At 43.1% G+C, this 15,572-nt stretch overlaps 1 protein-coding gene across 3 annotated transcripts in view; it reads right to left on the bottom strand.

Annotated features, from left to right (window-relative positions):
* The window catches only part of TENM2 (teneurin transmembrane protein 2), a 1,754,865-nt gene that overhangs the window by 296,087 nt on the left and 1,443,206 nt on the right, over window positions 1-15,572 (bottom strand). For all 3 annotated transcript variants that reach the window (XM_081504400.1, XM_081504402.1, XM_081504401.1), the window contains one exon: window positions 5,940-6,178. In XM_081504400.1, coding sequence (XP_081360526.1) covers window positions 5,940-6,178 — 239 coding nt within the window. The remainder of the gene's footprint in view (window positions 1-5,939; window positions 6,179-15,572) is intronic.

Genomic DNA, 15,572 nt, shown 5'->3' with positions numbered 1-15,572 from the left:
TGGGTGGTTCGCTTTATCTCTGTGTGGTTGACTGTGAGGTTTGACGATCTAGGGCCAGGGAGTTGGGTGAAAATGTTATTTGCTGGATTGTTCAAACATCATCATTAGCATTTTGCCCTTCAGATAATGGGAGATAAATACATAATTTGGAATGCATATAGGAGGGGAAGGTTTAGTATTTCTCTGGATAGTCACAGAGTGGTGAGTTTGAAAAGGAGGGCTGACATTTCTCCTAGGCTGTGTCCTCAGGAAGAATGCCAGGTTAAACTAACTGTTCTCATCATCTTCTGTCATTTTCTTTATGTTTTCCCCCAAACCCGCTCTATTCGGCGAGATGGGAATACACAAAATAGCAGCCAAGAACGCAGGATTCATCAGCGTGAGTCTCAACACATCAATTTCCAAGTGTAGCAACTTTAAACACATTGTAGGCTTTTAGTTTCCATAGAAAATAATCTCTCATTGTTTTCAAAAGAAACTGAAAGCACCCCAAATTACCAGACTTTTAACATCCTGACATGTTGATGGCCCGCGTTCTTCCCAGATCAAAGTGAGAGTGGCAGAAGACAGAGCAGTGAACAGCTTACTTAAAACATAGTATTTCATATTTGGCAGGAATTACTGTAGTGAAAAGAGACAAGGTGACTTCCTAATACATATATATGTATTTTAGTTTGGCAGGGATCTGAAGAGCTGAAAACTAATTTAGGATGACATAAATGCTCTTATCTCTCTCTCTACTCCCCTTCCTCTTCCAGCCATGTGAAGAGTTTTTGACAGAAGACTCTTGTTTTTAACTCAGGGGCGATGGTCTGAGCCCTGCATCACGCTGAACCGTTGTGTTTGACTCTCATCTTAGAATTTCAAGGATTATCTGCATTTAACCACCAAAGTCATATATTACAAGCATCTTTCTTCCCTGATGGGGGGGTAGCCCTGCAAGAATATTGTTGCCTTTTAAGGAAATGAGATGTCTCCAATGTTAACCCAGGACAAGAAAGCAATGATGTCATTCAGCGACCCAGCATTGTTACGACCTGTTGGAAAATCTCACCAAAGAAGGTGTCAGGCGCTGAGTCATCTTTAAAAATGGGCAATAGTTTTGCAGAGAAATCTAAAGATTGAGGGCAAGTGAGTACGTGGCAAAGTTCCTAGGCAATTATACTCCATCCGTGAGTTGGGGCAGTGTTTTAAGCAGTCTACTGGGAAGGAAATTTTTATCTTATAGAAAGTTTTTATCTTAAGGAGAAAAGTGAATTACTTTTTCCACTTTTAGTTTGGGTCAGAAAATAAGATGGAAGCATTCATTATGAAGTGGAATTATAGGCAATCAACATTTAAAGTGGACTCTTGCCAGTTTGAGAGCGCTGTAGTGTTTCTTGCTTGCCTGTTTTTTTTTGTTTTTGTAAAGGTGGAGATACTCTGAAAAGATATTTTTAGGAAAAGAATAGTAATGCAATCAGACAAGGGTTGGCAGACTGTGGCAACAATACAGGGACCTAGGGGACAGTTTTGCATTTTAAATGGTTGAAAAAAGTCAAAAGAATAGTGTTTCATGACACATGAAAAGTACATAAAATAAAAATTTCAGTGTCTACAATTAAAGATGCCTGGAAAAAAGCTATGACCATTTGTTGACACACTATCTATGGCTGTTTTTGAATTACAACGGCAAAGTTGTGGAGTTGTAACAGACTGCATGACCTGCAAAATGAAAAAATATCTAGCTTTTGACTGAAAAAGTTTGGTGGTCTCTGTGACAGAAGATATTTGGGAAAGCAGAAATATGAGGCCAGGTTAGGAGACCAAAGAAGACATGTGGCTTTTTTCCATTTTTTTTAGAAGATGATTCGGGGAGGATGGGAACCAATTACTCTCCCTTGCTAATAAGGACAGAATTAGGTAAGGTGAACTGATGCTACGAAAAAGATGACTGAGGCTTCATGCAGTATTTGGGAAATGTGGCTAACCGTGATGTTTAGGAGAGAGCAGTCAAGGAAGAGATGTTAGACAAGGCATCAGGAGAACGACTGCTTAGTCCTGGTCCTGCAACTAACTAGCCATGTGACTTGAGACCCTCTGGGCTTCAGCAGCAACAACTGTCAAAGGATTGCAATATGCCAATTTCATTTTCTGCCAGAGTGTATATTAGGGGGCTGGGGTACAGTTCAAATTTAATACTTATATGGTGATGGTTTAGTCACTAAGTCATATCTGACTCTTGTGACCCCATGGACTGTAGCCTGCCAGGCTCCTCTGTCTGTGGGATTCTCCAGGCAAGAATACTGGAGTGGGTTGCCATTTCCTTCTCCAGGGGATCCTCCTGACCCAGGGATTGAACCTGGGGTCTCCCGCATTGCAGGCAGACTCTTTACTGACTGAGCCACCAGGGAAGCCCAATAATTATATAAAAGTGCTTTAAATAGAGAAATAATTCTAATCAAACAGAAGGGACTAACTAGTTATTGTATGCACCCTATAAGGAGAGAAACTTAGTAGACTTGGCATAAAACAGGTGAAAAACAGTATGCTGGTTACATGCTTTAGGAACTCAGGGGTCCAGAGGGATTTCTGATGTTGCCGGCAATGAAAGTACTTGAGCAGCCCAAGGATAACAGACGACTTCCTGAGCAGGAAGCTCTTATGCATTTCCCAGCCAAATTCTCCGAAACCAGTCTTCCCAAGGAACCATTTGGGTGAAGGGCTGAGTGACGCATAAGATGGTCCCCTAGTGGTTCATGTAGCTTTTCAGAATAATTTATTTGAGGATGTTTTGTACCCTGGGAGACTTTGGCACTGGAAGAATCTGATGGAAGAGTATCACAGAAAAGACCCCAGCTGCGTGAGCAGGAACCGGGGGACCTCACCACAGTCGGTAAAGGCTCACGTCTTCCATTTTGCCGGAGGGCTGGTGTTACTCTGATCTACACTTGCCCACAGGCTAAGGCTATGGAAGAACTGTCATGGGGCTGAACGTTTCCAAATTGCTCATTTCTGGAAAGACTTCATGCAAGTTTTAACATGCAAGGAAGATAATTTGGCCTATTTGTCAGAGTTCCTGGCAGGCCTGAATCCAGTGCCTGTCCATAACTGTCCTGGGGCAGATGTGTCAATTTCAGGACCTGTCATGTTCCAGCGGAACACAGAGTCATGTATGAGCCAGAGCAGGCTCAGGTCTTAAAAGCGTCAGCCTCCTTAACTGAAGGGCTTTGCTTTTTATGTTGTCCTTCTGTCCTCCCTGACGGCTTGTTTCTAGGTAGGCACAATCATGTGTTGCTCCTAACAGCACTCTGCTCTGTGTTTCCAATGCACTGTTTATGCCCCTGCAGCTCTGTGATTAATAATATACTGCTTTTCATCTTCAAAGTGATTTATATACATTAATTAATCCTCATCATACTTTAGAGTTTCTGAATGTCAATAACCATCACTCCCAGGTTTTACTTAGGAAACCAAGACCCAGAAGGAAAACAGCTTAGTCAAGGCCAAAGGGAAAGGGGTCACTGGGGTCAAGGTCAGAAATCCCTCTGGATCCCTGAGTTCCTAAATCAGGAGCCCTCCAGATCCGGACGCCTCACCATGCTTGCAGACCTGCCCTCACCTTTGGAGAGTGGCCGAGAGTAGCCCTGGCACTAGAAGACTGCTGGGTGAATCAGCCCCTTCCATCACTCATTTTGAGTCATAAACTATTCTTCAATACTCCAGGGTCGAAGCATAATCTTACCTAAAGCATACATAATAGGAAATGATGGATTATAAACTAATAAACCATCCTAAGATGCTCGGGTCCAGCTTCCAGTCGCCTCCAGACCGAGGATAAATATGTTTCCTAATTCATCACTTACAAGTTACACACCCAATTAAAACATTAAACTCTCGCTACACCGTTTCCCATTTATATGATCGCCCTACAGAAAGCATTATATTGTAACTATCAAGCTCAATAAATCAGGCAGTAGACATCTATTTCTCTCCTGCGAGTAGAGAAGGAGGTGCACCTGGGACCTTATTGGCAGAAGTAGACAGTTTCTGTATCTGAGCTCCCCATGGTGCACACCAGCCCAGCAGAACATTGAAGCCCAAGAAGTGAGCTCATGGACCCTTTCTGAAATTTCTGACACACAGACAAATCAAGCAAGGACCCTGAAGGCATTTTGAATTTGCATCCACCAAGCCCCACCCCTGAACAACTACCTGGAGAAGCCCACAAAACTACCTTTAAGGACAGAGAAGATTCCACCCAAGTGACAGAGGGGACAACAGATGCCCTTTCCCCTCCTCCAGTCCATCCCTGACTCCATCCTTCATCAAGAGGTAAGTGAGAAGCAGACATGACTTTAAATTAGGGGTGCCCGGGTATCTGACCTCAGCCCACATGTAGAGCTGGGGTTTAAAGTACAAAGGATTTTGCAAAGCCCCAAATAAACAGGGTGCCTTTCCCCAGAGTGTCAATGTGCTTACTTCTAGAGGGCACTCACTCCTGAGAGATGCAAATGACAAGGGTTGCACAAACTTAATTTTCCATATTAAGATTAGCACAGCGACAATATTTAGTGAAAGAGAGTGAAACCCTTCCATCAGTTTTTGGTCTGTTGTGCTTTGCTCTGTGCAAGGCCCCAGATCTCTGGGGAAGCACAGGTGCCCTCCTTTGCCTCCAGGCAAGCTCGGGCACAATGGTCTGGGAAGCTCCGGACCAGCTTCTCCTCTGGCAGGCACCTTGCTGGCTGCCTGAGGATGAAGGAAGTGTGAGAGAGAAAGGAGGGCTTATATTGGGAGAAAGGGCAAAACGAGAATGATCAGGGTTGTTTTTTATTTTCCCTCTTGTAACTGAGAAGGAGTTCAGCAAACGTGCTGAGAACTCATTTAGAGCCGGTCTCTTTTTTGCTGGTGTTTTATAGGTTTGCTTTGCAACAAGGCACAGCCAAACTGGGGAGGCCTGACAGAGCAGCCCTGAAACCATGCCAGAACCACCCAGTGTTTCAAATAAACTTAAACAAATGTCACCGTGGCCTCTGCCTGGGCCAGGAGATCTGCCACTGGCAAGCTCAGTTGACAAAGCAGCAGTGCTAGGGGCTCTTAGTTGGGGCCAGGAGCTACGAGCAGGCTTTGTGCCCAGCTCAGGATGCTCTAATGCAGGGGGCACCCTGTCTCTGAACCCCTGGCATCTGTTGCTTCCCACAGGTAGAAGGCCATACCCCATGGATGCACACCAGCATCCCCAGTGGGTGAAGAAACATACTCCACCAACTTCATCAATCTGCTATCCTAGCTCATACCCTGAGCTCAACCCAGAACCACAGCTGATTCAGATTCAGGTGAATCTGAATTCAGATCCAGCAGTGTGTGAGATAAGAGTTGGGGCTAAAGCTACAGAGGTGAAGGAGAAGAGGTGGGCAAGATCTAATGGGTCTGGGAGACTTGATTCTCTACGAAGACCCGGCTGGATGCTTCAGTCCCTCAATTCTGTTTTTGTTGCCCAGCTCTAAAAATCAGCTAGCCACTCTGACTTTCCTTGCAATCACCATGTTCCAGGCCTGCTGATGGTGACTCTTCTATCCAGTTTTTGGCTGGCTGAAGTTTAACCAACGTTGCATGAATTGCCAAGCCCAGACCTGGGTTAAAAATCCAAGATGTAAGGGACCAGAAGGCTACTTGAGGAGTGAGGGAGAGGTTGACAGCAATGACAATTTTTCAGCTTATCTCCAAGAAAGTATACAGTGAGGATGCTTAATTTCACTTCTGATAAATGTCATTTAGCATCATGAAGGAGAAACTCATCAAAGTGAAATGGATTTCAAGAGGGGGAAAAGCACTCCCATCCATCACTGATTTTTACATCCTGCAGGAGCCAAGAAGCCGACAGAACGGCCCCCAGAGGCCCCTCTCCATTCACAAGTGGGCGACCGTGCCCCCACCTGGTCACAGCTGCCCGGACTCACCTATGAAATACGCCAGCAGGATGGCCAGGAGGAGGGCAGCAGCGATGGCAGACAGGGCGGCGCATTTCCAGCTGCAGTACTTGGAGGGCTTCTTCAGCTTGAAGGCCTTCCTGGAGAATGTATTGCGGGGCAGCAGGCGGGGTGGCGGTGTGTAAACCGTTCCTGAGGTCAAAGGGTATCCCGGAGAGGAGCTGCTAAACAGGGGCGTGCTTCCCGAGGACGTCTTAAAGAGGAAGTGCCTGCCAGGGAAGAGGAAAGAGTCAGGACCCACATCCTGGCTGTTGAGGATCAGTCAGTCAGCTGCTTTTTTCATCCCCAACTCTGCTTTACATAGCACGAATATAGTCCTAATTGGTGTTTCCCAAGTGGCACAGCGGTCAAGAATCTACCCATAGTGCAGGAGACCTGGGTTCGATCCCTGCGGTCGGGAAGATCCCCTGGAGGAGGGCAGGGCAACCCACTCCAGTATTCTTGCCTGGAGAATCTCCGTGGACAGAGGAGCCTGGCGGGCTGCAGTCCACGGGGTCACCAAGAGTTGGACACAACTGAGCGACTGCGCACAACACACAGGCCTAATTTTCTACCCTAGCCTGTCACGGGCAGAGGGGTGAACAGGACATCTGATGGTCATGACTTTTTAAAAAAATTTTCTACAATCTTCTCATGAGTATTATATAAAGGCAACCACAATTAAAACAGCAATCAGTATCACAAACCATACCCTCTGATAAAGGAAAGGCTGTCTGTACCTACGTGCTCACGTCCAGAACGGTAAAAGACCTACTACTGATCTGTCGACACTGATTCAAGGGTGACAAAATAGGTTTGGGTTTTTTTCCATTCGAAGGCTAAAACATGTAGTTCTGAGTATAAGATACGGAGAATTAAAAAAAAAATTTAATTAGGGGATAATTAGTTTATAATATTCTGATGGCTTCTGCCACACATCAACATGAACAGAAATGTTCTGAAAAATCAAAATTTTATAACCAAGTGGAAAACAGAATTGTTATTACACAGACTAACATCAAGGATAAAGTTATTCACACGTTCTACAGATTTCCTTCCAGCAACCCAAAGCTCAAGAGAGGATATCAGCTTCAGATCAGGAAACTCTGAGAGGGCAGAAAGAAATGATTATCAAATAACTACAATTATAGTTACTAATAATTTTTAAAAATGAAGCCCTTGGTTTGAGAAAGAGTAACTAATTGCTTTCAAAATGAAGTGCTAACACTAGAAAAAGGGCCATAAAATTTGAGGAAATAAAGTTTGAAACTTAATAAATAAATGCTGAGAAGATATTCATGATGAGTGGAAACCAAGACCTTTTCCCATATCATGAATATAAAACTGGAAATACAATCTTAAAATCTTGTGGTTGCCAGGAGGGTGGGGGAAAGATGGAGTTGGAGTTAGGGCTTAGCAGGTGCAGACTATTATATATAGGATGGATAAACAACAAGGTCCAGGACAGGGAACCATATTCAATGTCCTGTGATAAACCAGAATGGAGAATATGAAAAATAATGTATATATATAACTGACTCCCTTTGCTGTATAGCAGCAACTAACATAACATTGTTAATCAACTATATGTCAATTAAAAAAATAAAAGGACTTGAAATATATTGTCACAACTATTTACAAACTAAATATCATAATATTTATATTTAAGATTTGAGAAATCAGGCTTAACAAAGTCAAACAACTGTTCAAGGATTTAAACTGTGAGCTCTGTCTTATACTAAAGTCTGTGCTCTTAAGTTTTACCCTAAACTGTTTGTTGAGTCTTCCTTCTGGGCTGTTTTCCTCCCTTCATTTTGCTTTCTCTTCTGAGACTGCCTCTTTAGATCGTGTGATCCTGGTTCTTTTTCTTTTTTAAAAAATTGATGTATAGTTGATATACAATGCTGCATAAGTTTCAAGTATACAGCAAAGTGACTATACACACACACACATATACATAAATATATATTATTTTTCAGATTCTTTTCCATTTTAGGTTATTACAAGATATTGAATATAGTTCCCTGTGCAATACAGTAGGTCCCTGTTGTTTATCTATCATATATACAGTAGTGTGTACCTGTTAATCCTAAACTCCTTATTTAACCCCCCTCCACACCCCAACCCCTCTTTCCCCTTTGGTAACCATAAGCTTTACTTCTAGATCATGGTTCTTTCTTTGGAAATGTTTTTGCCTGCTAAGTGAATAAGGTGCCCTTAGTCTAGAATTATGGCATGACAACAGGGTAATGTACTGTTGACCCCTAACAGAACCCTTCCTCAGGGGTCAGAAGCCTGTCATTCTAAGGATACTTCAGGACCATCAATTCTCCCACAATAGAGTTTCTCCCTCTTTTGTGTGCCATTTATGAGACTTCAAAGGTGCCAGGCCATATCTTGTTCAAAACGACGACTTATCTTCTGGAAAACATCTAGTGGATATCAAAGCACGGGTTTAGTAGCCTAGAGTCTGAGCAGCTGGAGGTTGGGGACTGTGGCTTATTTTGCACCTTGTTCATCTTTATGTTCCCAGGACCCAATTCAAGTCCAGCAGGTAGGGGTGACTTGAATGAATGGAGTTTCCTCACTGTTTTGTGAATTTACTCAGCTTCAATTTTGATTTTAAAATGTTATACAGGTATTTCTGCCTCTTCAAGTTTTCAGTAGGTGCAGCTATATGTATGGAACACATACTAGGTGTCAGTTATAATGCTAAATGTTTTACTTGTAACCAAATCTCACAACAACCCTATGAAGTGAATACTATTATTACCTTAGTTTTATGAATGAGAAAACTAAAGCCCAGAGTTAGCATGTGGGATCACTGGGGCTTAAACTCCAGTCTGCCGGACTCTGAAAGCTCTAAATGAACCTACAACACCACATGTTCCCTGTATATGGTGGTTAGCTGGTTTTTCCAGTGGGAGTCTGAGGCAAGATCGTGGTCCTTAACAATTATTTATATCATGGTCTCTTCCAGATAAAACTCTGCAAGTATTTTAATCCTTGACAAAGACCAAAGGAGGCTGAGATGACTGACAATCGTGTCAGAAAATGACTATCTGATTAGTGAATTATTTAGCATGGCTAACATCAAAATAAACAACCAATACTTAAACTTTATTTGTACTGTAAGAACATTTGATGATCTGAATACAGCCAAGAGGTTTGATTCTATAAATGAGGTTTGCATTCCTTGTCCAAGAGCTCTCTTTGAAAGCTCCAGATAAAAAGAGCCTTTTGGAAGAGGAGGCAGTGGGCACTGTGTTTAAAGGCAGCCTTTTGGAGCAAAATTCATCTGGACTGGAGTCCTGGTTATGCCATTCCTGGACACAGAAGCTCATGTAGGTTACCTTATGCTGTTCTTGACAGCCTCCAGCTCCTCATCAGTAAAATGGGAGTAATAACAACACAGGCTGTTGTGGGAATTACACACAGTCATGTAGGATGAGCATTTAACCAAGGGTGTGTCCCATGGGAAGTGCTCAGTGCCCAAAAAATAGCACTTATTCTTAATTCCTCAGAGAACACAAGGTGCCTGAAACATGAATTTTAATTTAAAGCTTGACACATGTTGAGCAAACACCTGAAGAGTTCTCCAAATCACTAAATAATAGTCCACTGGCCTATAATTAAGCTAGAACATATGCACACCAGAAAGCCAGCATGGTGGGAAAACTCCAGGATTTGATTTAGAACGATTTCAAGTTTACTTCTTGAACAATTCTTCAGTTCTGATAAAAAATAGGGAATGAAACTTAGAGGAATATACAGACATTGTAAGCCATCATTAACGAGTATTTACAAACATACGGACAGCAGTTTTCACTCCACCAGGGACCTCACCCACTCCCATGACTTCAGCCATCACTGATGGGCCTGGAGTCCCCAGACCTCCATTTCTAGCTCAAGTTTTTCCCGGAGACCCACATTCCAATTGTGTATTGGATATCTCATCCTCCACATTCCTTAACTCTCCTGAGCAAGTTACAACCAAACGCCGACTCTTTTCCTTCCCCTCCCCGATCACACTCCTCCTGACTTCTGTTAACCTCCGTTGTCTAGGACATCACTGTCATGCCCACCTCCTTCCTTCTCTCATCTTCTCCTGCACAAAGGCTTAAAGATCCCATCCATTTTATTTCTGAAAAGGTCTCCCACCAAACTTCTCCTTCATCCCTCTGCCACTTTTCTTTCCAAATCACAAATTTCATCCTACCCCACTTACAAAGCCCTGTGGATTCTCCATTCCCTAGAAGAGGAAACCCAGATGTCAATGTGGGACCAGACTCTTACAACCACTACCCAACCCTTTCATCTTCATCTCCAACCTTGGGCTTTCAGCTCCCGTGAACTCTACACTTCAGCCACACCAAAAAGATGCAATGCTTCTTAACCAACCTGTTTATGACACTGTGCCTTTGTGGATGACGTGTAATGCTCTCTGAAATGTCTTCCTGTTCTTTCTCTCCCCCTCCATCCCAGGCAACTCCAACTCACCTTCCAACCACCTGCCTGGGAAACCTATTCCAACATTCCCCCCACCTCCAGCACCCCATCACTTTGCGCACTCAGGAAGCTATGTATACACTTGTTTACATGTGTATATGTGTGTGTGTATAAAATACACATTATATATTGTTATGTTATGTAAATATGTTTAATGTGACTGTCATAAATCCAATCGTAAAATCCTTTCCACTTGATACTGTTAAACATTACTCTTGGCATTTCTAGAATCTAAACTTCAGTGCCTCAACACCAGTCATATTTGTGGACAGAATCCATAAATTGGAAACAAGAATGTTTTTAGCAATATGAGAGAAATCACAAGATGAATATTAAGATACATTTGAATTGATTTCAATTGTCTTTAATGCACTCAAGTATGTCCCGTCCTCTGGCCTGGAAAATCCCCTGGACGGAGGAGCCTGGTAGGCTGCAGTCCATGGGGTTGCTAGGAGTCGGACACGACTGAGCGACTTCACTTTCACTTTTCACTTTCATGCACTGGAGAAGGAAATGGCAACCAACTCCAGTGTTCTTGCCTGGAGAATCCCAGGGACGGGGGAGCCTGGTGGGCGGCCGTCTCTGGGGTCGCACAGAGTCGGACACGACTGAAGCGACTTAGCAGCAGTAGCAGCAGCAATGCACTCATTTATAAGAAATACTAGAAGAATATGATTACTTCTTATATATGGGATTGCTTCATGAGATCCTCCAACTGTCCCCTTGACAATCCAGGCTATTTTTTTACACTTCCTTCTAAAAAGGAAGTCAGATTATGTCACGTCATCCCTGTTCTCTTTTCCCAGAAAGAAAGAGAGAAGAAAGGAAGGAAAGAAAAAGGAAAACATTGTAAAAATTAAAAAACAAAAAGTAATTAAATAAAAAGACAAGGCTTCCAATAACACTTCGAGAAAAATTGGAAATCTTTCCCACGGCCTCCAACTCCCCAGACGATCTCTCCTCTGACTGTATCTTCCACCACCCTGTCCTCCTCCCCTCCATGAGTTACACTCATCATATCACGTCCAACATATTCCTGCCTCAGTACCTTTGAACTTGCTGTTCCCTCTGCCTGGAAGTGGCTCAGATGATAAGAATCTGCCTGCAAGGTGGGAGACCCAGGTTTGACCCCTGGGTCGGGAGGATCCTCTGGAGATGGGAATGGCTCTCTATTGCAGTATTCATGCCTGGAGAATTCCATAGACAAATGAGCCTGGTGGGCTACAGTCCACAGAGTCGCAAAGAGTGTGTAATGATTGAACCAACTAACACTTTCACTTTCACTGCCTGGAAATACCTGCACGGTTTGTTTCTTCATGTTGGTCAACATTCTGTTTTCCCTAACTTCTTTCTCTGTCACTCTCTCTTATTAAAACTGCTTTTTTCCCCCTCCAGGGTACATGCATGTGTGCATTATTTATTGTCTGTCTCCATCATGAGAACTGAATGTCTATGAAGTTCAAAACAATCAGGTATTCTGTCTGATGTGTTCATCACTGTATCCTAACATCTAGAGCAGAGCCTGGCACAGAGAGGGAAGCCAACAAATCTCTGTTGGGTCAAAGTCCTGCAACCTTCTCAAGGCCAAAATCATGAACGCTAAAGGGACAATACTGTGAACACTGTGAATTTTGAAATGGACATTTCTTCTGCCATGTCAACTCTTATTTTCCAAACAGATTTATAAGTATGCATAGTTCATACAGGCAAGAGAGTCTGTATTTATACAGACAAGGCCAGATCTTGCTACAGAGGAGAAACACTCTCTATACTTTTTGACACTGTATTAACTTTTTCAGGATACAACTCTCAGGCCTCTCACGGGTATTGCAGTGTCTGTAGTGATCACTGCTAGATGAAACTCATTTAATTATCACATCCTTTCTTTCTAGTTGCTGGTCTTTAAAATTATTAAACCAGGGTGTCAGAGATAGGTAGACTCCTCACACAATACAATTACACCCCGGTGTTTTGGATCGTTAGAAGATTAAATTCAGCAAATAAAAAAAACCTTTTTTTATTAATTGAAAGAAGCAATCTTTTGATTACATCCCATAAATACCTGCTTTAGAATTACTTGAAGGGTCTGTCAGAAAAGTGCAAATTCCTGGGCTGCATTCAGACCTAGGCCTGGGGATGCATTGATGAAGAAGCTTCCTAGGCCTAGGTGCTTCTAATGCATCTTAAAGCTTAAGAAAGTCTACCCTAACCCTTGATGCAACTTTCAACTACATCTGCCTCACCCAGAACACACTAAATGGTTACTAGACATACGCCTTAAAATGCAAGTTTTGAATTCTTGATGTCTTTAGATGTGAAATGTCATGAAGTCTACAACTTATTTTCAAATGACTCACTACAAAGATCTTTCTCTCTCTCTATGGATCTAAAAGTGACATGTGACAAAAATGATAGCGATTGTTGAAACTACAACTACTACTGTAATACAGGTGGTTTTTCTCATCTATATTATTCTTCCAACTTTTCTGAATGCTTGAAAGTTTTCAAAATAACAGGTTGAAGAAAATGCAGACTCTGATTCACTCAAAGTTCACAGTCAAATGAAGCAAGAATAGAGGTAAATAAAAGGAAGTAAAAAGACCCACAAGGTGATGGTCTGACCAGATGGACAACGGGAGGGTCAAGCAGGGTTAGGGAACTTTGGATTTTTCCTAAACTGGCTCTTAAGACAGCTTATCCCCTCGGGGGCCTGCTCATTGTGCGCCAAGGAGTCATTCGTGATGCCGCAACCGAAGGTCTTCCTAGTGGTTGGCCGTGGAAATAGCGTAGCTCAGGACTCCGGGCGTCAGCAAAAATGTGTAGTTTCCAAATGCACTTGACATTTTTCAAGCACAACTCAACTGCTCTCAGAATTGGCCACTTGTGCCTCGGGAAGGAAGGCAAATGAGGGGCCCCCAAAGTGCTGTCCTTGGAGTTTGCTGACACTCGAGGGAGAGAGAAAAAATCAGTCCTTGATGTTGTACAAAAACTAACACTTCTTTTGTTGTGCACACTTCTTTCCTTGGTAGCCGTGTGGGTTATCAAAGTTCAGCCCCAGCACCCAGCATCATGCCTGGCACAGGTTAGGTGCTCAAAGGCCGGCTGTCAAATTGAGTAGTGAGAATAAGGAATGGGGGTCCCTCTCTCTTCTCTCTGCTCTGTAGCCTCCGTCCCCATGAATTCTCAGAATAAAGTGATCATCACTTCACTCTAAACTCTCAGTCGTTTTAGAACAAGTCACCACTTCCTCTCTTGTGAAAACGAAATCATTTAATAAAAACTGTGAGAGAGAGAAAGAGAGAGAGAGAGGGGTTCCCCAGTGGCTCAGCGGTAAAGAATCTGTCTATAATGCAGGAGTCGCAGGAGGTGTGGGCTCGATTCCTGAGTGAGGAAGATGACCTGGAGGAGGGCATGGCAACCCACTCCAGTATTCTTGCCTGAAGAATCCCATGGATGGAGGAGCCTGGTGGGCTACAGTCCATGGGGTTGCTAAGAGTCGGACACAACTGAAGTGACACGGCACACAGGCACGCATGTGAGAGAGAGGAGAGCAAAACCAACAGCCATTCCCCCATGGGCTTTACAGGACTGCAAAGGCATGCATTTGAGGCAGAATCTTGGTAAGCCAGGCTTTAGCTTCAAATTGCTTAGAAAATTAAGGACATACATTTTCTCTGATGAAACAACCATGGAAGAGTTTAAAAAGCAGTTGAACAAACAAGACCCTCATGCTTCGCATCCATGCAAGAAGGACCCCATCAATTCAAAACATGGTGCATTTTTATTTTATTCTTGTGATACAGAAGGAGTTTGACTGATTTAGAGTGGAAGCTTTGAAAAGTAGTGGCTGGCTAAACTACTTGAGGCCCCAACAAAAGATTTCTCTTTCTTTTTTCAATGGTAAATAAACTTACTCATTAACCTCAAAACCTACCAAAGAAAAGAAACAAACAAATATTGAAAGGCCCTTAATGCCAAATATCATTTTTCCCCCCCCCGGCTTGCAACCAGTGGGATCCTTAGAGGCGGTCTCCATCTTTTTTGTTGGTTTAACTTTATTCCCAGAGGGAAATCCCAGTAGGGTTTCAAAAAAGAAATGTACTAGAGAAACAATTGTATAGAGGTCAAGTTTTTGTGTCTTTCTTCTTGCTTGCTCGCTCTCAGTCTGGATGCAGCTCTTCTATCACAGAGCACCATGGAACTAACTAGGATAACTCACAACTAACAGTGCAGCCCTGGTCTTTGCTCATGAAATTAGCCACAGCCACCATTCTCCTTGAAACTGAGTGAATGTCTTGAATGCTCTCCAGGTAGCATGGTGTGCAAAAAAAAAAAAAAAAAAATTCTGTTTATCAGGGCAACCAGATGTTGACTGTTGTTCTACCGAGAAAATCGACCTCTCCAGAAAATAAACTCACAGGTATTCAGAGTAGTGGATGGGAATATTGATACACAGTCCATTAACCCCTAAAAGATTTTTGAATATCATACAGGCAGTTGCTGAAATGTGATAAAACGCCAGAGAAAGGAGAGAGGCAGAAGTCCAGCAGGCGTGGGGGTGTGATGAGCAGAAAGGGAGACCAGGTGTGCCCTGGAAAACTCGAGATCCCCTCCCATCTCACTGGCGCTGGCTGTGCCCTTTGAAGCACCAGGTTTATTGTCTCAAAAGGAGTAAGTTTAATAAAGAGGCAGCCCATAAAGGGTACTGTAGCATGTAAAGTTACTGTAATTAGGTTTTCAGGAGATATCATAAAACATTTAGCTGGAGAGAGGTTAAATAACCAGCACGCTTTCTGCCATCACTAGTCTGCTCTCCAACCTGAGAAGTAATAGTGGTGGAGAGGGGCAACTCAAAGGGCAGATGAGAGAGAGAGAGAGAAGGAGGAGGAGGAGGGGGAGCAAAGAGGTAAAAAGGAGAGAGAAAAGGGTAGAGATAAAGAAGAAAAAGGAGGAGGAGAAAAAGGAGAGTGGGAGAAGGAAAGAGACAGATGTAGGGCATGCAGAGAAAGAGAAACCAGAAAAAAGAAGAGAAGCTTCCAGGATGAGACAGAGAAAAATGATGTTGGATACTGTACTATTCAGCTCCCCTACTTTTTTTGGGCTGCACCACGTGCC

This window comes from Giraffa tippelskirchi, chromosome 6 (assembly GCF_054371585.1).
Source record: "Giraffa tippelskirchi isolate mGirTip1 chromosome 6, T2T-mGirTip1v1.2.pri, whole genome shotgun sequence".
NCBI lineage: Eukaryota > Metazoa > Chordata > Mammalia > Artiodactyla > Giraffidae > Giraffa > Giraffa tippelskirchi.
This window is presented reverse-complemented; position numbering and strand designations above follow the sequence as displayed.